We start from the raw sequence: 24,099 nt of genomic DNA, 5'->3' as shown, positions 1-24,099 counted from the left end.
TATTTTTTTCATTTTAAAATAGTGATGATTATATTCTTTATCAATTATTAGATTTTGTTAAAATATAGAAAAATATGCATACATTTAAAAATTATTTTTATGCAAATTAATTTGTGATTGATTTTTCTTACATCTGGTCTTGTGGGCAGAGAAAAAGGAAGCTCTTCTGTAGTTAGTTTATGTAAAAATACAAGAAAATATTCACTCACTATGTCCATACCATTTCATATACCCAGTCATAAGTTTATAACTTCACTAAGTACTTAAGCCTGAAAGATAAAAGAATGACTAGTTAAGGCGTATTTACAAGAAATAATTTCTGCGGAATTATATATTTCCTTTCAGTTCCAGTCTACATGTAATGAAAATCAAGTGCTTCCTTTTCTGCTGAATATTCAGAAGAATTGTCTTCATTTGCTCTGATTACTATATGGCAAATTTTATTTAGTTTATGTAAATATTTTATTAAATTGTATGAAATAACTTCTTTTTTTTTTTTTTTTTTTATAATCCTTAATAAAGAGCCATTCCAAAAAAAAAAAAAAGGAAAAAATATAAAAATATTTTTGTCATACAAGTATGATTAGAAAAGAAACACGTGAATACTTACTAAAATATGTCAATTCTTATTCAGTTCAGAGGTGTAAACCTTTCATGGAAAGCACTCACTGTCTTATAAAATCTTTAAAATGCTCTTATGTGATGATTATAACGATAATTATAAATCATGAAAAGTTATAACAGCATGCTCTGTCTGCTTTTTCTTTCTTTGTTTTGTGTTATGCTAGCTGTTAGCTGTGGTCACCCTGGTAGTCCGATTTATGGAAGAACAAGTGGAAATGGTTTTAACTTCAATGACATTGTGACGTTCTCGTGTAATACTGGGTATGTTATGCAAGGACCAACCAAAGCACAGTGTCAGGCTAATAGGCAGTGGAGCCACCCACCTCCAATATGCAAAGGTATGAAGCATGCATTTGCAGATTTCAAACTTGGAAAATTAAGATGGGAAAATAAATTGAAGGTAAAGGGGCACTGTCAAGACAAAATATGTATTAAAAATCATGAGTCTTACTAACAGGCATTTAGTTGTTAATATTACATTTATAACTATGTTCATTAAGCATGTTTTATTTTTCAGTTAGGTCTGTTCAACGTTCAAAAAATTGCCGTGATAACTCTTGCAGAGAAATGTTCTTATATGTCTGTAGTTTTTATTGATTTTGTAAAGTAATTATACAAGTTTCTTAAGTAAAATTATGTATAGAAGGTTTTTTGTTTGGTTGGCTTTTTAATTCAGAAATAACACTGCATTTTTAGCCAACATAGTTCGAAAATGGCATAGGAAAATGTATTTTTTCCCTTATTTCGTTTCTATTGATCTGACTGCTTATCATTGTTTTCCATTTGTGTTCTTTCTCAACACTTCTGTCATATTTGGACCAGAAAGCCAACCGTATCTTGGCCTGAATCAAAAGAAGTGTGACGAGCAGGTTGAGGGAGGTGATTGTCCCCCTCTACTCTGCCGTCATGGGACACAACCTGGAGTAGTGCCCCCGGAACGAGATATGGACCTGTCTTTCCAGGTCCAGAGGAAGGCCATGGAGATGATCAAAGGGCTGGAGTACCTATGCAGACAGGCTGAGAGAGTTAGGGTTGTTTTGTCTGGAAAAGAGAAGTCTCCATGGGAATCTTATTGCAGCCTTTCAATACATAAAAGAAAGACAGAGAAAATTTTTACAAGGGTTTGTAGGGGCAGGGCAAGGGGTAACAGTTTTAAACTGAAAGAGAATAGATTTAGATTGTACATAGGGAAGACATTTTTATGATGAAGATGATGAAACACTGGAACAGGTTGCTTAGAGAAGTTGCGGATGCCCCATCCCTGGAAGTGTTCAACGTGGAATTGAATGGGACTTTGAACCACTTGTCCTTGACCAAAGCAGGGTGTTTGGACTAGATGATTTTTAAGGTCCCTTCCAAATTTAACCATTCTGTGATTCTATAATTCCAAGTTATGTATTTATAGTAATTTATCCTATATTGTACTTCCAGTAATGTTCTCCACTTTCTTTTGATCACTTTGCCTTAAGTGATAACAGCAAATAGTTTACAGAAGTTTAAGTTCCAAAGGCCTATTTGTTGTTGAGAAGTTACTATTTAAACAAACAAAAAAAAAAAACAACAAAAAAAAAGGTACCTAATAAATATCATTCTCAGTCTAACTGTTATAAATCACCTTGGTGTTCTGAAACTGCAGAGTAACATGCAAAACTGTCTGATATGGTACTGACTTGCAGGGATCAGAGACTCAGGAAATAAGCTGATTAGGCTATTTTTTGATATTTTACGCAGCATCAAATCTATTCGTTTTAAAACAGAATTTAAAAATAAAAAGAACCCACTTTTTGTAGAACATTATTACTGGTGTCTGTAATGTGCAATGTCTCACCAGAAACCTGTAAGTTGACAAAATAAAAATAAAAAATAAAAAATAAAAAATAGTCTTCTATTATTTTTAAATGGATGAAACCTAAAGTAATTAAGGACTTAAAAATCCTTCTGTATTCTTAATCATCAAAATCTTAGTACAGGAAGAAAATAAATTTGCATTGTTGTAAGGGTTGGACCAAAGGCACATTTAGTCCCATTTAGCCCAACGAATTTCCAGCTGTTGGCAATAGTTTTTGTCAAAAAAAAGTAACACGTTGAAAACATTGAAAGTTCCTTATTTGATGGATAGGAAGCCATGTACCAACTATTTTAGTAAACTGCATTTGTATAAGTCTCAAGTTTATGCTTTTTCTCTTTTTTAGTGGTGAATTGTTCTGATCCTGGAATTCCTGCAAATTCCATAAGAGAGAGTAAAATAGAACATGGAAATTTCACATATGGCACAGTGGTATTTTATGACTGTAATCCTGGATATTATTTATTTGGCTCTTCAGTTTTAATTTGTCAGCCAAACGGCCAATGGGACAAACCTCTTCCTGAATGCATTAGTAAGTAGATAACACGTTTTTATTTGTTTCTTTTATTCTATTGCTTTTTAATTTGCTTTTATTAAGTATGTGAACCGGAATAGGTATTATTTTATAAAACATTTACATCAGTCTTATGACAGCAATTAGAATAACTATATTTATATGCATTTTCATGTGTGATAATGATGGAAGGTCTCAAGGGCATCTGAAGTAGCAGAGTTATATTATTATTGTATGCAGCAAATAACGTGGAAACCTTGAGAAATGCAATAACCGAACTACAAAAATCTTTGAATGCTTCAGCACAATGATTAGTAGCAGGGACAGAAGGTAAAAACATATCTACTGAATTTACCAATATATCTCCTCCATTGGCCACAAAACTATAATCACACTGAAACTTAAAAACTTCAGTGTCCAACTGTTGGGTTATGTTACTATAATATCCTCTGGATTTCTCTTTGGACAACAGCAAAATCTGACTATCTGTGAAGGCAGTAAGCAAGTATGACTCTGTAGAGCACCAAAAGTATCCTCTGGATCATATCCTCAGCTTACCACACTATCAGATGTACCTGAACAGCAGTCATATGCAATTTAATACTAGGAAGGCAAAAGCATCAACACAAGGATGCTGTGTTTGTTTCGTCTTGTTGTGAACAACTTTCTAACTGTGATGTTAGAAACAAATGTAGTTATAACCACAGACATTTCATAGATGTTTAATTTACGGGAATCATGGACAGGCATTTACAGTGTTGCAGGTATACATTCTCAATTTTGCTTTTGTTAGTTTTAATTAATTGAGATTTTTCCAGTTTTGCTATTCACGCTAAAAAAAAAAAAAAAAATATGTGATTTTTATTTCTTCTTACTGCTAAAACCTTTAGTTATGGAATTTTTCATTTAACAGGATAAGTAGCTTGATAAGTAGCAATTCACAGTTAAACTTATAACAGAGTCAACAGAGTCTAACTGTTAATAACATTAATTTTTAAGATACCACTACTGTTTCAGAAAGACAAATGTTACCTAGTAGTGACATAGCTCCAAAGGGAAATAAATCCTAGAGGTAAAGGTGCAAAGATTTTTTTTTTCTTTCTACTTTTGTGTTTTTCTCCCCTAGTCTTCATTCAGAATTGTCAGAAGTAATTTAATAATGAACATTTTACTCTTTTTTAAGTTGACTTTTGTCAGTGAAAGTTCTATGTGGAATTTTAAAATGACATCCTCAGCTTTATTTGCGTCATTTTTATAGAGGGGTTAATGCATAGTAACCCAGGCAAGTTATTTTATAATCATAAGCTTACTGAAATTTATTCTGATGCAGCTACTGTATATTTTTATAAGACCCCATCAGCTTCAGGTGTATTTTGCAAATTGGTTCCATTTCTGGACTTATGTAAGTCAGTCATTCAATAGCCAGAACATTTTTTTTCCACTGTAAGGGCAATGGAAAAGAAGTTGAAAACTGGCTGTATGTTTTTCTTCGACCTATGTTGGATTATTATTTTGACCTAGCTGGATTTCAATCTCTCTTTAACTAGTCTCAAAGAATCTACTTTCTTTTGAAGTACCGGTAGAGTAGATGCACTGTGACAAAGGAAATGTTATTCACCTGTAAAGTAACTTAATTCCTTTGAAACGTGATGTCCTACAACACGTTCTCTTCTTCTAGCTAACATAAATACAGTAAGAAATAGATTTCAGTGGAGACCTGGACCAAAATGCTCTTTCAATTCTTCCTTTTAATTACAGTTTTTAAGGGGCTTATGCTATTTAGCATATCTATGCACATGTTGCTAGAAAAAATAAATGTGAAGTGTACTCTGAATGAACGATACATATCAACAATATATCTTACAGAATTTCTGTGACCATATTCATTTCCTGGACTGTAGCATATTCTCATTTTAGTTCCAAGAGACATCCTATGTCTGAGTTTACATATTTCATGACATTTAAGCAAGGTAGTAGAATTAGGTGTGTATAAGCTAACTTTGGATATGGTGTTGTGCAATCTGTAAGTGGAAATAACAAAAATGGCAAGGTTACTAAAAAATAACCACAGTATGAAAATAACTTACAATTATTGATAAAAATTTACACAAAGAAAAACTAATAGGGAGTTTATCCATGATCATGTCTAAGATTGTGATCTTATCCCGTACGATCTCTGTGCAGTTAACATCAATAGATAGTATGTAGGAACAGTTTAAAACAATAAATTGTTAAAAATATGTAGAAGAATATCCGCACAATATAATATTTTAAGTAAACCAAACTCCTGTGAATTGGTACATTAGAACATTATCTTGTTTCTAAGCCTAATAGATGTCATGACCAATGATTTGGGACCAATGGATGAGAGATTCATATTTGCATATTCTGTACTTCAGCAGTGACTTTGGCAGATATTGTCTTCCTGTATTTGTTTGAAGAGTAAATGCATAATTTTGTGTGTATGTGTGTTCATGCCATAAGGCTCAACTTATTCACTGAGTGCCTTTGGACATCAATATCTGTATCTACCTTTCTGACATCTACAAACATTCGTTTCACAGCTTTTGATCCTTAATATACTTTCCGTTTCTTATCACATAATGTGGTCACCTCCCCCAAACCCTAAAAAGGTCTACTTCTTCACAAAATTTCTGTATGGAGTTATGAAAGTGATAACCACAAACTGTTTGATCAGTGATAATAACCTTTTTTTATCTCCAATAATTATGCATTGTAGTGATTGACTGTGGCCATCCTGGCATTCCTCCTAATGCGGTCCTGTCTGGAGATAAATATACATTTGGATCTACTGTTCATTATACTTGCACAGGTAGACGTTCTCTGTTAGGGCAGTCATCTCGTACGTGTCAGTTAAATGGACACTGGAGTGGATCTCTTCCTCATTGCTCAGGTAATGCTTTCAAATTAATGTGTGCCCTGAAGTTATTTTGAATTTCTTTTGATTTTATCAGAAGGCCATTTTTTAATCTGGAAAATCATATATAAAATTGAAATACTACTTCAACAGAAGTAAAAAGAAGTAAAACCCCCCAAAAGTGAAAACTCTGTTAACAAGAAAATCATATCTTTAAGATGATGTTTTTGGGTTTTTGTTTTGTTTTGTTTTAATTTCCAAAGTAACTATTTACCTGATAGACACTTCTGGTATATTTTAATTTTATGATACATACATCTTTATAATAAAGCCCAATACACTCCACGTAATTTCAGGATAGGGTACTTGGTTTTGAGAGAAAACTGTCTAGTCCTTTTGATAGATTATCCCTCACTGAAGTCAAGATATGTTTACTGGAAACCTTTACTGAATATTCTGTTTCACAAATTCAGTTTGATTCAGTTTAATAGCAGTGACCAAATGATAAACATAAATCTAAGTCACTAAAAAATGTTCTGCTTTGCCTTAATTCCATTTATTATTTACTATCTATGTAAACATAGATTGTGATAGAGGTTAATCATGTTATCTGTTTTAATTGTTAGTAAATATTGGTTGAGGGGGAGTCTTTCTTGTCATCAATATGTTTCCAGTGTATAGCTTAAAGGAATCATTTTTTTTTAAATCTTTTTCTGACCTATGTAATTTGGATTACTTGGATATCTTCAGAGACAGAACATACGAAGAAAACAATGTACACATTTTGTCTTGGGTTACAACTATACTGAAACAAGTTGAAAAATAAATTATATCCAAATGTGGTAGTTTCTATACTAGTTTCACACAAAAAACGCCAGGGTTCTTTATAGTATTAGTAAATATGAAACTTTTTTTTCTCTCATCTACATCTCTTTTGTGTATTCAGACATGTACTGTTCATGTTAGTTACACCTTCAGAATACACACGTTTACAGCACACATAACAGAAATGTTTAAAAACTAATAACAAAATAGGACTCAGTTAAAAAATTATAGTAAATTCCAAAGAGTTCAAAGAATTGCTCAGTATCTGAACCTTTGACTGAAAACTTTGCAGATGAGCTTGCAGATGAGGACAATCTAAATGTTATTATCTTGCTCTATAAATCCCTCTTTCTTCTAATCTGCCATCTCAACATAAAATGTGACTAAGAAACTAGAAAATGTGAACGTCTAATTTAATCCCTTAACCTTCTGTCACTAAAATCAGAGTGAAATTTGCCACAACAAGAGGAGAGATCAAGTCCTTATAACCTGTGATGTTTAGAGCTATGCACCAGAAAGCAAAGCTTAATGAGAAATAATATTACCTAATATTATTCAGATTCAATTTCAGAATACGTTCATCAAAAATGTTTTTACAAATGTGAATACATAGTATTATATTTGGGAAAACTCCTCTTTAGATAAAATCTAAGGCTCATTCTTATAGATTTCCATATAGTTTTCCATATAGTTTTTTGTCTTTATAAGGAAAAAAAAAATTTAGTCATTTAAGTCTTTAATTTATCAATTCAAAAGAAATAAAGAAGCAGACAAAAATATCAAGAAATACAAATACAAAGCCTGAAAATGTAAGGAAAATGGCAAATAAACCTTATTGAAAGTAAAACTTTTCTGTAATTACCCTGATATTAAATAAGTATATTTTTTAGTGTATTGGGATAAGCATTCATAACTGATGCACATGAAAATATTTTTAATACTGATTTTTGTACCCGTGTGTAGGAAATTCTAACCTGATATAATCAATTTCTCTCAGTACATGAAGAAACACTGTTTTGACCTAGATTCAAATGTGTGTTGTAGTCAATCAAATTCTACTGACCACTGAGTATGTACACTTATTTTCTTTAGCTTTCTGTACCAAGCTACAATTTTATCTTAGGACAACTTTAGGGTTTCTTATCAGAGTTTATCTGAAGTGCTTTCTCATTTTAAAACAATTTTCAGATTACCACACAGAATTACAATACTTTATATCTTAAAATGTGTGAATCCATTGAACTTATATGCCTTGATAACTTGATTTCAATGTTTGTAATGTATATTAAAGCCTTGGATATTGTATTTTGTTGGTGGTGATATTTATAATAAGTAATAGAGAATTCTAAACTGACAGGAGATATACCATCATTATTGTTTTCATATATGGAGAAGAATTCAAATAGAAAACGCTAGTTCAGCAAACGTTAAGGTGACCAAATTTTGTCACATCATTCCTAAAACAGTTTCCTGTCTGTTACATGGCACTTTATTTCTAGCCAGAGCTAGAAGGGAAGGAATTGCGGTGTCCCATTGATATCCACTGGCATTCATAGACAGTTTTCAGTCATCGCAAGCATGTCAGCTGAAGTCAGAAATTTGCAGCAATGTAGAATACCTCATAAATAATTAATTACTGAGTTGTATCTCTGCATGAGGTAATAAAAATATGTTCTGTTATGATATCATCGTCACTTCCTGAAGTGATTAGTTATTGAGAAAAGCTACTTCTGTAACCTTCAATCAAAAAAGTTGGCAGTTAACATCCCTAACATTAAAGGAGTAACAATTCCTGGTAATAATTAGGCTTTAGAAAAGAACACATGATTTAATTTACAAGAGGAATATTTAATTTATACTTGGCACAGCAAAAAGTCTTTTTTCATTTTTTCATCATAAAATTATTTTAGGCATAATGCCAAGTAACTTGCTGAAAACAGAGCTGTTATTGTAGAGACTTTAGAAATATAGAATAATTGGTCCCTGTCCCAAATTCTTCATAGTCTCAAAAAATAGGAATAAAAAATATAATATAAGGATCCATAAAATAACAATAAAAGTATCTTGGACTAGGACATTTTGAAATTTTAGTAAAATGTAGCAGACCTTTTTTAAACTAAGAGATGTCAGTTCATCTAAGTAGCTTGGACATGAGATAATCTGAAAGTTTATAATATTATTTGACTTGATATCATTTGGGTTGTAACTTTACCGTTTATTTTTAAACAACAATGGCAAGCTGCTTTACTGATCTGTATAACATAATAGGTAAACAGAAAAGAGCCTAAACTTTTGAGTATGTGATTTTGAACCAAACAGTCAGCTAGCTGTTATAATTGCTTGAATTAATATGCTATTAATATGTAAATGCTTTAAACTACATAGGAATGTGCACTTTTTTGCACATACATACTATAAAAAAATCACAATGTAATAGGCATGACAACATTAATTAATTAACTAAACATTAGTTTGTTTGATCGTTCTTAAATTAAAAGGGTCAGTTTAAGCTTGGTTAACTTAATTCATGACAAAATTGGTTCGTAAGATACTGTGAGTAGTTCACAAGCTTCATCAAGGGTTTGGATAGGTAGAAGGAACTGCCAGGTTTGTTCTCTTCTGCATTTCCAAGCAAAGTTCTTCCCTTTTCCGTGACCCTCCAGATGTACCTTTGGACTGAGGCCTAATAGCTGCATTCTCTCTTCCCACATCTGGAGCTTCCTAACAGTTCACATCATTTTATTTATTTTTTATATCAGGTATTTTAGTTTGTCTCAAAAATATAAATATAGATACATAATCTTAGATATTGCTACTACTATTATTACTATGCTGATTATTTAAGCTTTGATGTATAACAAATAGTAGAAAGCATTAATCCTCATTCTTAGTATTTTCTTAAACACTTATAGCTGAGGGATACATTAGCTATCTGGCAGTCTTGAAGTGAACATTCAACATCTCTGTAAATCAGGGAGATACTTCATATCAGATGTACATGAAATTGTTGGTTAGAACTTTCATTCAGTGGTAAAACTGTTACAATTCTAATGACATCATACAAGTAGGAAGTATTTTATGAACAGTTCTAACAGGCAAACAAGAAAATTACTTTTATGATCAAGACATTGTTTTTCCTCATAAATCCTTACTGTAGATGAAAAATGAGCAAGGTTTTGGCTTTCTTACTTGTTTCCTTATTCTTGTTTGATGATTCTGTTAACTCATTCAGGTATATCTTTATTTCCAAAAATATAGGTTTATTTATAAATACATATAAACATCTATTTTAAATGCAATAGCAAAATAATATTTCATATTTATTCCAGTCTTTACATTTCAAATTCTAGGTGATACAGCTGGTTCTTGTGGTGATCCAGGTATCCCAGGTCATGGGTCTAGGGAAGAAAACAATTTTAAAATTAAAAGCACAGTACATTTCAGCTGTGATGTTGGATATATTCTCCATGGCTCAGAAGAAAGAACATGTATGGCAAATGGAAGTTGGACAGGAAGACAACCTGAATGCAAAGGTAAATCACAGAAGACATACTCTTTTTTTCAAACTATGTTGTTAAACATTCTTATCAGAAAAACAATTTTATATTGCCAGTTTTGTGATGTGAATGATATAAAGTTGGTTTTGTACAGACCATTATAAATTTTTTTAAAAGATTTTGCAGTATATCAGTGGCTTGGCCGTAAGTGGCAAATTTGAAATTAGTTACAAGCAAGAAACTTCTTATTTTTTTCAAAGTTTTGAGGGAAAAAAAAAAAAAAAGTATACTGGACTGTTGTTTCTTTTTCTTGAGCCAGCATCAACTCTGTGTGTTATCTAGTAGAAAAAATAAACAGAAAAGAGAAGTAGATAAGGCCCCTAGAACTCAATTTTTACTGAAAGATTTTTCCCAAAAATCTCACTATAATCTGATGTTCAATTAGAACCTTTATACATTTGAATTTCAGAGAAAAAAAGCTGAGTTTTAGTGAAATGACAACGTCAAGATTTCATTAGATACATCTATGTAGTAAATGATTGGGAAAAGGAAGTGTTAACATTTTTAAACACAGTTAACAATTTTGTTAACTATTGACATTTTTATTTTTCAATAGAAAATGAAAGCAAGTTAATTTGGAGTAAATCATTCTAGAAATTTCAAGCTATATGTATTTTCATAAAAGAGCTCTAACAGGATATTTATGGAGAATCATTTATTATTTATTCATCTTGATTCAAAATTAGGAAATAATTCCCAACAGATTTCTTGTGAAAGAAAAGCTTCCTGAATAGCAGAAAATACTTTGAGAACATGTGCTTTTATTATCCACTTTAACTCTGTGGATTATTTGTTCACAAGAGTCATCTTGTTTTAAAAATTTATTTCATAAGCTGGTTTTGTAATATGAACAACTCCTACTGAATGATTGTCACCCTGATGCAAAGTAAATATTTATATACACTGGTGTGTTGGTCTTTGAAGGAATATGCCTAACCAAACTGAACTTCCTGCTTTTCTACTTGGATCTTACCTATTGTATAAATTAATGACCAATTGCTGTCTTACATGTTAAGATACTTTCTGTATTATTTTTTACCCAAAAATCTCTGGAAACAACAATTCTGGTTATATATATATATAAACAGAACTACTGTTCTAGTTTAAGTCATATAGATTAGATGTATATATGTGATTACATAAGAAAGATGCATTGAGTTTCCAAAGCTGAGCACTGAAGAACTGGGAAATACCAAGTTTAAATCTGTCTATGAAAGAATAGTTTGACTCCATCTGGTGCTTTGAATTAGAAATGAAATGTACTTTGATGATACTACAGCGCATGCATACCAGGGTGTCAAGTCCACAATGACAATTGTAGGTCAGGCATTTTCTTGGTTGGGAGTCTGTCTTTGAAGCTAAAGTACCTTTCCTTTGATGCAGGGTTGATGACTGACTTTCTTTTTCTTTCTTTCTTTCTTTCTTTCTTTCTTTCTTTCTTTCTTTCTTTCTTTCTTTCTTTCTTTCTTTCTCTCTCTCTCTCTCTCTTTCTCTCTCTTTCTCACTCTCTTTCTCTCTCTTTCTCTCTCTTTCTCTCTCTCTCTCTTCCTTCCTTCCTTCCTTTTTTTTTTTCTTTCAGATTAAATTCTTACACTGTGTTTTCTTATATATGAAAGGATAAAAACAAATAATTCATGGAAGCAGCTATTTACTATACAACATGCATTATCAGTAGGTGGTGAAACCTACATTTTTCAGCACAACAGCACAGGTTTCTGCAACATAACACTGCTGGCAGCATTATTGTCCTTTGACAGTACTATTTCACAAATTATCTTAACAAACTAAATTTTGAACATATTTAACATTTTACTTTACAGCTGTACAGTGTGGTAATCCAGGCACAACCGCTAATGGAAAAGTATTTCGTATTGATGGAACTACATTCTCTAATTCAGTAATTTATTCATGCATGGAAGGATACATGCTTTCTGGGTCATCTGTAAGACAATGCACTGCCAATGGAACATGGTCTGGATCCTTGCCAAACTGCACAAGTAAGACACATGTCTAATGGATAGTCTTGTTTTTCTCTTTATTGAAAGACAATAAAGTAAAATATAAAGGATTTATAAAGTCTTCAGCTTTTTTTTTTTCCACTACTTCATAAATTTTGTATATGGAATACTTTAAAAATATAGTGCTGTAGAAAGATGGATGTGTTTATTGAAAGACAGACACAGTATAGTAAAATACATTACTATTTCGCTGTTATAAAATTTTACTGATACAGCTTAAGGTACTTGTATGGTTGTATGATCTACCTACTTTATTTCATCGCTAGCATATATTTTTAACCTTGTTTATAATTTATCGTATGTTGTCTTTAGACATTATTCATTTAATTACTTTTCTTCATCATGGAAACTTAGTGGTATAATATTCTGGTTATCCAGGGGGCAGACAAGAAAAAACCGTGAAATAAATTCTTGAGAAATATTTTTGTAATGACTCCAAGGTCAAAACTCAGATAAAGCTTGTCCATCTCTCAGATAACACCTCTTTGGCCTTTTCACTAACATTATACTTGTTTTGGTTAGTCAGCTAGCAGAAGCAGTTTCAGGTTCTCTCACATTCATAGCAATCGTTTCTAAGCAGTTTATTTCCAAGGCTTTATTACATGTCCTAGTTCATCTTTTAAAAGCATGGAGTAGAATTTGCTACTTTACACACTCACTGCAACCCAAATAGAGGCCAAAAGATAAAGAAAGCTTGTGTTGTGTTGTATTGTCTTTAAGTCCGTCGTAATTGGCGATCATGAGAACAGCTGCTTTTGCAGTCTGCAAACCTATGACAGAGTCCAGTGGTTATTATTTTTATTTTTATTTTCCAAATTATAACAAAAATCAGATTCATTGTACCAAAGATAAAGGCATTTTGTGATTTTATCCATATCCATATTTTCTCTTGTATTTTAGAGTGAACATTTAGACACTTAGCTGAAGTACATGCTAGACCTCAGTCTTCTCAAAGAAAAAATGCAGGTGGAAATTTGAAATTTTTGCTTAAAAATAGAAAGATGTCTAGGTTGTGAGAAAGATATCTAGATGTAAGAGAGAATGTATCTAATAAAACAGAAGCATCATAAAGATAATATGCAATAGAAATAAAGTATTTTAATTAATACCTAAACATTATTTAAACTGTGTTAGGCAATAGATCTATTAACATTTTTAATACACAGTTCTCTCTTTGTTATGATTGCACATCTAAAAAAATATATACCCTTATAATTTTATAAGTACTAATGCTTTTTAGGATCTTTAGTTTTGTCATATTGTGTATCCCCTAGAATGGCCCGAATCTGAAAAGAATGATTGAGTGAAAATCTTACCAAAAAAGGTACAACCTCTGAGAATCTCAGTCTCTCTCATTTCTGACTTTTTCATCATTGCTGACTATTAACTAGTTCCTAAAGGGATGTGATAGCACTACTAGGTGATACAACTTGTATCTAAGCGGATACAGCTACTAGCACAGGCTCTAAAATATAGAGAAGTGGAGAGGCATTTTACAGAATAGCAGAATGGATGAGGTTGGTAGTCAACTCTGGAAATTGTCTAGTCCAATCAAAACTGGGGTGGGATCAGCTACAGCAGTTTTCTCAGAACTGTGTTCAGTCCTTGTCCCTTTACAGAGGTCTTTAATTCTACAGATTCCGAACTCATATAATACATGCAAAAATATATTAAACTTCATTGTACTTATTTGCTATGTTCTTATCATGAAAATAGAATTATGGAATGAATCATAGAATTATAAACTGGTTTGGGTTGGAAGGGACCTTACAGATCATCTAGTTCCAAACCCCCTGCTATTGGCAGGGACACCTTCCACTAGACTAGGTTACTCAAAGCCCCAGCCAACCTGGCACAGCTTCTCTGAACAAGATGTTCCAGTGGCAATAGATCAATTTTAAACTTCTAACAGATAATAAATAAGAGTTAATGGACAATGTTTACTAAATGGCTAATTAATAGGTCGTGAAATAACAATCAACTCTCTGTGTCCTGCCAGTTTTATCTCCAGGTGTATAAAATAGGCCTGAAGAAGATTGTAAGGGAACAATTTAGTCATCATAGTTTCAAACTGTGTCAAAAGCAGTAGAAATAGCAATGACAACAGACTTTGTTGACAGGACAGTTATTTCCTTTTTTATCCTAGCTGTCCCCACCATGCTGTGCATTTTTTGTTATGACCAGATTTCCCAAAAGTTCCTTATTTTTTGTTCAAGTCATATAACCTCATGGAACCATTACAGGATTTTGGAACAGCTTAAACAAGCAGCGGCTGTCACGAGTGAGACAAAGCAAACAGCAACAAACAGTGGATCTGGATATCGGTGTCCATTTAATAACTATGGGGTTCCAAGCTTTTACCTCACTGATTATCTCACACTCACTTGCTCCTGGCCTGGATTACCAGGAAGGCTCTGTTGGACTGGGAAGGATGGGTTTAAAGTTATGTTGGTTCATGCTGTGTAACTGCTCTTAAACTCAGGTGTAACCAACCATGATCTAGGGCCATCACCTGACATTCATCTCCTTACATCTCCCCCATTTTAAAGATCTTCCCCACTTCTAGGATCTTTTCTCCAGCCAGAATCTTCACCTTTTTTTCCAGGCCCCCCAAACCACTCTAAGCAGATGCATAAAATGTATCAGACTCCTAACTGGTATTTCTGTATCATGTCTCTCCCAGAGGGGACATCATCTCTCATGTTCCCTCTATTACTAGGGGGATTTGGGATGTACCACTTTTGTTTAAGCCAGGTGTTATCAAAATTTACAGCCAGACAATACTCATTGCAATTGTCCAGTAACAGGCTTCATCCTGAGAATTCAGAAGTTTTGGTATTGGGCATTACCGCCCCCTTACCTCCCCCCCAAGCATATATGCTGCTATTTTCTACCTGCCAAGGTTCACAATTGTACCTAGGAGTGCTTGTTCATTATAATCCCAGTAAGAAAGTCACTTAGGCTCTGTTAGGTATCATTAAAAAACAATTTATTAGAGCTAACACTGTAAGGAGAGAATAGCATAGATAATTTTTAGGGCCCCTTTAGATGCTGGGAGCCCCCCAGGGGTGTAGCATTGAACAGTACTCCAACCCCTGTGCAGCATTACAGGCAAACCTCATCAATAGCAGGGACTTTCTCCTTTTGGTCATCCAAGCTGTTATAGCATTTTCTTACAAGGAAACAAATCTATTTATCATTTCTACAGTCAAACAGAAGTGATGTTCTCATGACAACTTCTTGCTGCACTGCTAGATAAAAACAAGGACATGCTCCTGGTGTAATCACTGGTATTGAGTGGGAGCTGCCTCCAGCTGCTCTGTTACAAGGAGCTGGCTTGGCCTCCATGGACAAAGGATCTGTGCAGCACAACACAGCCTGAAGGCCATGATGGACATGCAGCACAGCACAGCAGAGGCCTGTACCTCCTCAGGCTAACTGTTATGTGGATCACTGACACTTCTGTACATCATTAACTCTGATCTACAATGGTCCTTCAGTGAAGATCACTAAAACACTTCAAACTATTTTTTTTAATTTTTTTTTTTTTACATGATGACTTCAGTGGAAGTGATCCAACTTTGGTTCATTGGATGGACTGCTTAAGCAGGGTATGGATCAAGATGACCTCCAGAGGTCGCTTCCAACCTCACCATTCTGTAATTCTGTTAATTCCTGACCTCTCAAGGACTCTTCCAGTCCTATTTATGAATCTGTGAACTTTTAAAACTACCACTGAGCCTGCTAAGTAGGTGGTACGTTTCTTTTCATAAAGATTCTAATCCTATGTTTATGAGCAAACACAGTATCTCGGTAAAATCAGGTCACCTTCTGTTGCGTTAAAGGTTAAAGTAATTGGGAGTGATGCCCAATTAGCCATTATAAGTCTGATCATGTCCAGGGTACTGAACTATCTTGATTACAGATTCACAAATAACGTAATAACGCCCTCAAAATCGTCACATTCCATGAACTACCACAGCCACACTTAAACAGTTCAGTCGCATTCAGTGAGAACTATCACAGACAGCTTAAATGAGTAGTGCAATTTATTAAAGCAACATGTACACAGGTTCTTTGGATTGCTGGTGATAAATTCACTGTCTGCAAAACACGTGCAAATACCAAAAGTTCAATACAGCCTGGCTACAAACATGTTAAAAGATATGAAGTGACTATATAGAGATTCCTGGCATAACCAAGTGTTCAAATCTTACCCAAAGTTGTCCCAATGGGGGGGGAGGGGGGGGGAGGAAAGAGAGGATCAACCTGTCAACTGGTCCCAGAAGTCAGAATGTATCTTTCGAGATAATAACTTTTCTTTCGCAATGATATCTTCCCTAACATTCTCTCTCCCTTAAGCTAATTTATATCATTTCTTATCAATCAGGTGGAAGCTTGAGTGACTCTAGTCATATAATACCTTTGTTAGAATTGGTGCTAAATTTTCTCACTTTTGTTTAAAGGTATAGGCTCAGAGAAATTCAGAGCGCATGCTCAGTGAGGGGTGGTCGCACCTTGGAGGCGGGTAGCCTTTGGGATGGAGGTGTGTTTTGGTATTATAATGATATTATAATTCACCAAAAGGACAACATTTTGTCAAAAACATGGCAGGCCATTGGCCCAGGGTAGCAAATATGCAGCTTATTGGTTCCGATGTACCTTTGAGTTCCCATCTTCTCACAGAGCCGGGCCGCGGTGTCTCCACTCTGCTCCACCCTCCATACAGTTCCTCTTAGAGTCAGCACACCAAATTCCCCTGCTGTGGCCAACATCTAAAGTTGGAGGCCTAGGGAACTTCTATGGAATGCAGCTACACTCCACCCTGGAAGCTTCTTCAGTGCTGTACCTTTTCTTAGAAATGTGAATATAAGCTTAATTTCTAAGTCACCTCAGGCAATTATTCCACACCTTCTTACATCCACTTTTGCTTTCTTTGAAAGTTAAATGTTATAGTATAAGACAAAAGAATGAAAGGTTCTTTTTCTTACCTCTCCTTCTGTACCTCTACAAATGGTTCTAACTTTACAACACAGTAATATTAAGAATGACACTTTTTTCCCTTGACCTTTTTTTTTATTAAACTCTTTTTTTCTATAGTAAGATAACAACTAGTGAGTACAGAAGAATAAAAGCAGACAAGACAATCATATTGTTTTTTGTATGTTTGATTGTTTGTTTTTGAGATATGGTTTGAAATGTTAATGATAGGAAAGTAGGAATTTTGAGAAGGTAGTGGAATCTAGAGATCTACCAAAGCCATGATGACTCTTTCTGTATGAAGGATCAAAGTGTCAATAGCAGGAAATAATGCAATCACTACAGTAACATTAACAGTGGAAGAAACAAAAAATTGGTATTAATGACAAAAAGTAAAAACATGGAGATTGTAATGAAGGTGAGTGAAAAAGCTGAGAACACGGTTTTAGTTAGATTTAAATAAACAAAGAAAATAATTTACAGGCCTGAACTAAATGGATAATTTTGTGAAGCTGTTTGAGCATATATTGCGTATGGTGTTTGTGTTCTTAAATTTGTAAGGAAATTATTTGCAATATTCTTCACAATGTAATTAATGAAGTTTAGGGAAAAAAGATGGGCATTATAGGCATGGACATTATGTTGTAATACAGTCAAAACAAAAGTGTATGTGGAAAAATATCAAGGATGATTTTAGTTGAATTTACACCATTAAGGTCACTAAATGGAATGTGTCAACTAAAGAAAGGTAGAACATTTACAGTATTTGAATATACTCATGTAACTAAGAGAAACAGTTCTGTCTTTGACAGTTCTATATTTGTTGAAGAATGACATATAAAAATATATATATTTTTAAGTTTTCAAAAAATGTACTATGTTGCCAGGTAAAACAAAATACATTGATCTTCTGTTTTCTTTATCTAAACAGCTCTACCAAGGTAACCTTGTGGTATGTTCTACAATCTATTCTGCACCCATAGGCAGCTATTGTGTGGGACATTTTTACTTTTTGAAGTTTTGAATCATGCAGTTTAATTAATATCTGCTTACTTAGACTGTGGTAAACTATGGAGCTATACTATACTAATTCTGGAATACTACACCTCTGCTTTTGAACAGGTGTATAGAAATACTATATTTCTTGGAGCTTACCAACTGTTTGGATCAAGAATACAGAACACACTGCAGGTTTTCTCATTCCAGAAACCAGGATACAGAGAGGGTGCTATTCACATTGGTCATGCTTTGGCGTGGAGTTAGAAGTAGCCGAGATGTGCTTTCTTCCCAGGAGACTGCCCCCAGAATTAACCAGCAGTAATAAAGATGCTGTGGGGAGACTGCAAAATTTACTGTAAAATGAACTGTCAAACACACGGGTGCTGTACTTTGTTCAAACTATATATAATTTTAGTGGCTTTTTTATTATTATTATTTTGTTTTTTCCTGGAAAAAACAGCTTTTGATCATTGCCACTATGGTTCTAAATTCTCCAGATTTCTAGATTTCTTACTCTGAAAACTGTTCCAGAAACTGATAGATCAAATTTACAACATCTGACAGAAAAATAAAAATAAAAATCTTTGATTATAGTTATTTATCTCCTTATTAACCTAAATTATCTCCTTACATTAGAAATCACAAGATGTTTTATACCCACTCTCCCTCATTAAAGGCTATATGCCTAATTTTGGCATAAACCATGGGCCATATTTTTAGACTGCCTGGACATTCTCTTCTGTTTATGTACATAGTTGTAATGTGAGCATTTACAAAGTGCTAGTTTTTCTCCATACATACAATTTAAATTTTCCAGGCTACGTTTGCTTTGAGGTTGTTCAAATGGAAAAGTAAACTAAACAACAGATACCTGCATCTTTAATAATGAGGCTCTATAGTGACATGAAAATTAAAGGGTATCAAAGCACAGGGGCTTATTTCTTACTTTTGTTCCTTTTAAGATCTTAAAATTTTACTGATTAAAATTCTACAGTCCATTACTTCTGCTTTTGAACAGATGTATAGATTTTCTCCAAAATGTAACAGCTGCACAAATTGTGTTCGGCAGCTAATCTGGATGACATACATGTTTATCTTATGTTGATAGAGATGAGGTTTATGATATTTTTCCTCCTATTTTTCCCTAAGAAGTTCCTAATTTGCCCTGTTTTTCCCCTCATATATATATATATATATTAATTGCATTCATTTTTTTTTTTTAAATCTGTTTTTCATTAATCCCCTTTCAGTTATCAACTGTGGAGATCCAGGAGTCCCAGCAAATGGCATGAGATATGGTGATGATTATGTTGTTGGACAAAATGTTACTTATATTTGCCAACCTGGATATACAATGGAATCAAATAGCTCCTCCATTCGAACTTGTACTAGCAACGGCACATGGAGTGGAGTAATCCCAACGTGCAAAGGTACAACATTAATTTTGATTGTCCAGTATTTCTTCTAGGTCATTTACATCCACTGTTTATTATAATGAGTCAGTCAAGTACTTCTTTAGAAATCACAACTTACTATTATTATTAACATGTTGTGCGATGTCATGACCACACAGACACCAGGGTTCTTTTAGGATCAGTAACTGCTACTACTTTATTGATGACATAACTTCAACTCAACTCCTATTGAGGACAGGCTCCCTTATACCATTCACTCTACAGCAGTACTTTTCCACTAACTATTCATTGGTCAAACAACTTTGCCCAGCAACAGCAAACACACAGCAACTTCCATGTCTTAACAACTGGAGAACAAGCAGTCTGAGACCGCGACGGGTTTCATGAATCAGCCTTCTTTGTTTCTTCTAAACACTTTACATTCCTCCTGGCCTCATCGTTAAGAGTCCGATATTATCGCCAACCATGCGGCTTGTCGACCCCCATGGTCACACTCCTACAATGTTTAATTGATTGTTTGGCTGCAGGAAAAGTGATTTCATCATTTGGTTCTTTCCCTCCATTTTAAAAGATTAAGATGCCAGCATAGCATGTTCACGTTTTTTGTTGTTGTTGTTGTTTGTTTGTTTGTTTGTTTTCAGCTTTATAGAACACTTTGTTACTTTGCTGCTAGAGTAAATTAGCCACTATGATGTTTTACATTTATTTTTTGTTTGTTTGTTAAGGTTAAGATGTAATTACCAAAGATGACCTATATACATACGTCTCTGTCTTTACTAAAACACCACTCAGGCACATGATGAGAGCCTTTGCGAAAGGTCTGCATATACTTTCTCAAAGGCAAATTACTCTGGGTTACCCTATCCATAATACCAAGATTTTTCTCTGATACTTGCCTCATTAGATGTGTACCTTTGAGTATCACTGTGATGTCTCAACATACTCAGCAAAAGTCTAAATCCTTCTAGCAAATTCCCTAATAAACATTCTTCTGATTTGTTATATTTTCTCTAATGAAAACCAGAATGATGAATCTCCAGGTCCTAATTTTCTTTCTTTTACTAATTGAATTCTTGATTTTCCTTATTTATGGGATTTATTTTAATAATCTTTGGTGAAATTTAAATAGAAAACAAAACAAAACAACAACAGAAAAAGAACTTTACTGAAAGACAACCCTATCTATGTAATCAAAACAATTTTCTCAGAAAGCCCCCCAGGATCTTTCATGCTAAACCTCAAAACACCTTCTTTCTACAGAGTCATTTTTCTCACTCTTCCTGCTATCACAGCTGTAGAGAAGCAGTATTAAATTTTCAGTGTTCTTTCTTTCTGGGCTCACACTAAGTGTGTCTAATCCCTATTACTTTAAAACTTAATTGGCTAAGCATGTACTTTGTTCGCATTCATCTTCCTTCTGTTTTCTTTTCTGGAAGTATGATTACATACTTCATTTTCTCCCCTGAGGTCATTAATCAAAACATATCAAATCAATTTTAAATCTCCACCACCACCCCCCATTTGCAATTATTTTCCTTACAAACTACAATTTTCCCCATATGTTACCAAGTCTAATTTAATTCTATTTCACCTTTGATAATGTCTTTTTTTTAGTTATTTTTCCAGCATTTTGATTTTTTTCTATTCTAAAGAATGTCAGACTTCAAGATCCTCTTAAAAAAAAACTCTTAAAAAAAACCTCATTTCTCTTTTTATTGTGCTCTTAACCAGCTTCAATTACAAATCTAATTTTAAGAATATAAGAATAGCCATACTGCTCCGATTGGCCAGGGGTCGGTCTGTCTCCAAGAGTGTCTGTGAGTGAACAGCTAGAAGATTATCAGACAGAACAAGTATTTATGGCACAGTCTCCCTAACAGCCTGAAATTCTTAAGGACTATATGGTACCTAACTGGGAACAGGAGAGCTAGCTCTAATTTGATTCAAACAACTATACAAAAAAAAGAGTTAAACTGTCACTTATGGCCTTGAGTCCTTCTGTTTCTAGTCCATATATATTTATATCTTGTATAAATACTAGACAATAATCATATGCAAATCTTTAGGATTCTCAGGGTTTCCCTCTGCTCCGCACAGGTTTGTGTGTATGCACTAGGTAAGTTAATAATCCCTGCCCCCCCCCCCCCCTTTTTTTTTTTAACTGTGTAATTAAAAGGAATACATAATATCCATTAGTATGTTTGAAATGTGTAATAATTAGCTCTTACTGTCAGGAGGAAGTGGTCCTCTGGCACCATTTAGTTAAAATAATTGGAAAATTAACTGGCTAGAAAGTGGATACTGTATTGTCACAGTGTTATTGAAACAGAAGATATAAATGATTCTTTGGCTTTGCCTAGCTGGAAAAGGATGCTTATTCAAACTTTTTTTTTTTTTTTTTTAATGCAGACTTGCATTTGTAATATACTTCTATCTGAAAATATGATAGTTGTTGCTATATCACAGAATCACAAAATCATTGAACAATTAAGGTTGGAAGGCACCTCTGGAGGTCGTCTGGTCCAACCCCTCTGCTCAAGCAGTGCCACCTAGAATAGGTTGCCCAGGACCATGTCCAGGCAACTTTTGAAGGTCTCCAAACTTGGAGGCTCCACAAGCTCTCTGGGCAACCTCTACTAGTGCTCACTTATCCAGACAGTAAAGAAGTACTTCCTGACATTTAGATGGAACAATTTTGTGCCCATTGCCTCTTGTCCTGGCCCTGGGCATCACTGAAAAGAGCCATCCACTTTGCACCCTCCCTTCAAGTATTTACATGCACTGATAAGATCCCCCCTGAGCCTCCTGTTCTCCAGGTTGAACAGTCACGACTCTGTCAGCCTTTCCTTAGAGCACTGGTGCTCCAGTCCCTTGATCATCTCGGTGGCCCTCCACTTGACTCTCTACAGTATGTCCATTTCTCTCTTGTTTTTGGTGGTCCAGAACTGGACATGGTACTCTAGGTGCAGCCTCACCAATGCTTAATAGAGGGGAACAATCACCTCTCTTGACCTGCTGGTGATACTTTGCCTAATGCAGCCAAGAATACCATTAGCCTTCTTAGCAGCAAGGACACGTTGCTAACTTATGTTCAACTTGGCGTCTACCAGGACTCCCAGGTCATTTTCTGCCAGGCTGCCTTCCAGCTGTGTTGTCTCCAGCAGGTACTGGTGCCTGTGGCTGATCCTTTCTGTGTGCAGGACTCCACACTTCTTGTTGAACTTTGTGAGATTCTTTTCTCTCCAGCCTGTCAAAGTCCTTCTGGATGGCGGCATGACCTTCTGTTGAATCAGCCTCTTCTCCCAGTTTCCTGTCCTCTGCAAACATACTGAGGATGCACTCTACTCCATTGTCCAGATCATTAAAGAAGATGAAACATGACTTAAAGTTAAGTTAACTTTAATTCAAGTTAAACAGGCCTGGACCCAGTATTGACCCCTGGGGTATTCCAGTCATTATTGGCCTCCAACTAGACTTTGCACCACTGACCTTTACCCTCTGGTCCTGGCCATTCAAAGGGTTTTCAATTCACCTCACTGTATGCTCATCCAGCTCATATTTCAACGGCTTCTCTGTCTTATGGGAGGCAGTGGCAAAGACCTTACTAAAGTCCAAAAAGACAATATCCACTGCTCCTCCATCATCCATCAGGCTGGTGTTTTCATTATAGAAGTGTATGAGATTGTTTCTGCATAACTTCCTCTTGGTGAATCTATGCGTACTACTACTGATGATTTTCTTCTCCTTCGTGTACCTGGAAATGGTTTCCAGGATTAGCTGTTCCATCACCTTCCCAGGGACTGAGGTGAGGCTGACAGGCCTGTAATTGCTCAGGTCCTCCTTCTTGCCCTTCTTGAAGATAGGAGTGACATTTTCCTTCCTTCAGTCTTCAGGCACTTCTCCCATTTGTCACAACTGAGCAAAGATTATCAAGAGTCACCTCACAATCACATCCACAAGCTCCCTCAGCATTCATGAATGGATCCCATCGTGGCTCATGGACTGATGAATGTCCAGTTTACTTGAGTATTCCCTGACCTGACCCTCTTCCACCAAGGGTACATCTTCCTTGTTCCAGCCATTCAGCCTGGCCTTTGGGACCTGTGATTCCTGAAGGCTAGTCTTGCTGGTAAAGGCTGAGTCAAAGAAGACATTCAGTACCTTGGCCTTCTAACCGTCCTGGTAACCAGGTTTTGTGTTTTAATCCAGCCAGCAGTGGAGCTCCACACAGCCATTTGCTCACCCTCACTCCCCCGGTGGGATGGGAAAGAGAATCAGAAAGAAAAAAAAAAAAGTATAAGCTTTTGGGTTGAGATACAGACAGTTTATTAGGATGGAAAAGAAGGAAAAAAAATAGTGATAATTATAATGTGTACAAAACAAGTGATGCACAATGCAATTGCTCAGCACCCACTGACCAACTCCCAGCCTGTCCCTCAGCAG

General features: G+C 34.7%; 1 protein-coding gene across 6 annotated transcripts in view; it reads left to right on the top strand.

Annotated features, from left to right (window-relative positions):
* CSMD3 (CUB and Sushi multiple domains 3) overlaps window positions 1–24,099 on the top strand; it is a 710,416-nt gene that overhangs the window by 650,790 nt on the left and 35,527 nt on the right. For all 6 annotated transcript variants that reach the window (XM_040546910.1, XM_040546915.1, XM_040546914.1 and 3 more), the window contains 6 exons: window positions 789–962; window positions 2,817–3,002; window positions 5,725–5,898; window positions 10,038–10,220; window positions 12,065–12,241; window positions 19,492–19,671. In XM_040546910.1, the coding sequence (XP_040402844.1) occupies window positions 789–962; window positions 2,817–3,002; window positions 5,725–5,898; window positions 10,038–10,220; window positions 12,065–12,241; window positions 19,492–19,671 (1,074 nt within the window). The remainder of the gene's footprint in view (window positions 1–788; window positions 963–2,816; window positions 3,003–5,724; window positions 5,899–10,037; window positions 10,221–12,064; window positions 12,242–19,491; window positions 19,672–24,099) is intronic.

The sequence above is a fragment of the Cygnus olor genome, chromosome 2, assembly GCF_009769625.2.
Source record: "Cygnus olor isolate bCygOlo1 chromosome 2, bCygOlo1.pri.v2, whole genome shotgun sequence".
Classification (NCBI taxonomy): domain Eukaryota; kingdom Metazoa; phylum Chordata; class Aves; order Anseriformes; family Anatidae; genus Cygnus; species Cygnus olor.
This window is presented reverse-complemented; position numbering and strand designations above follow the sequence as displayed.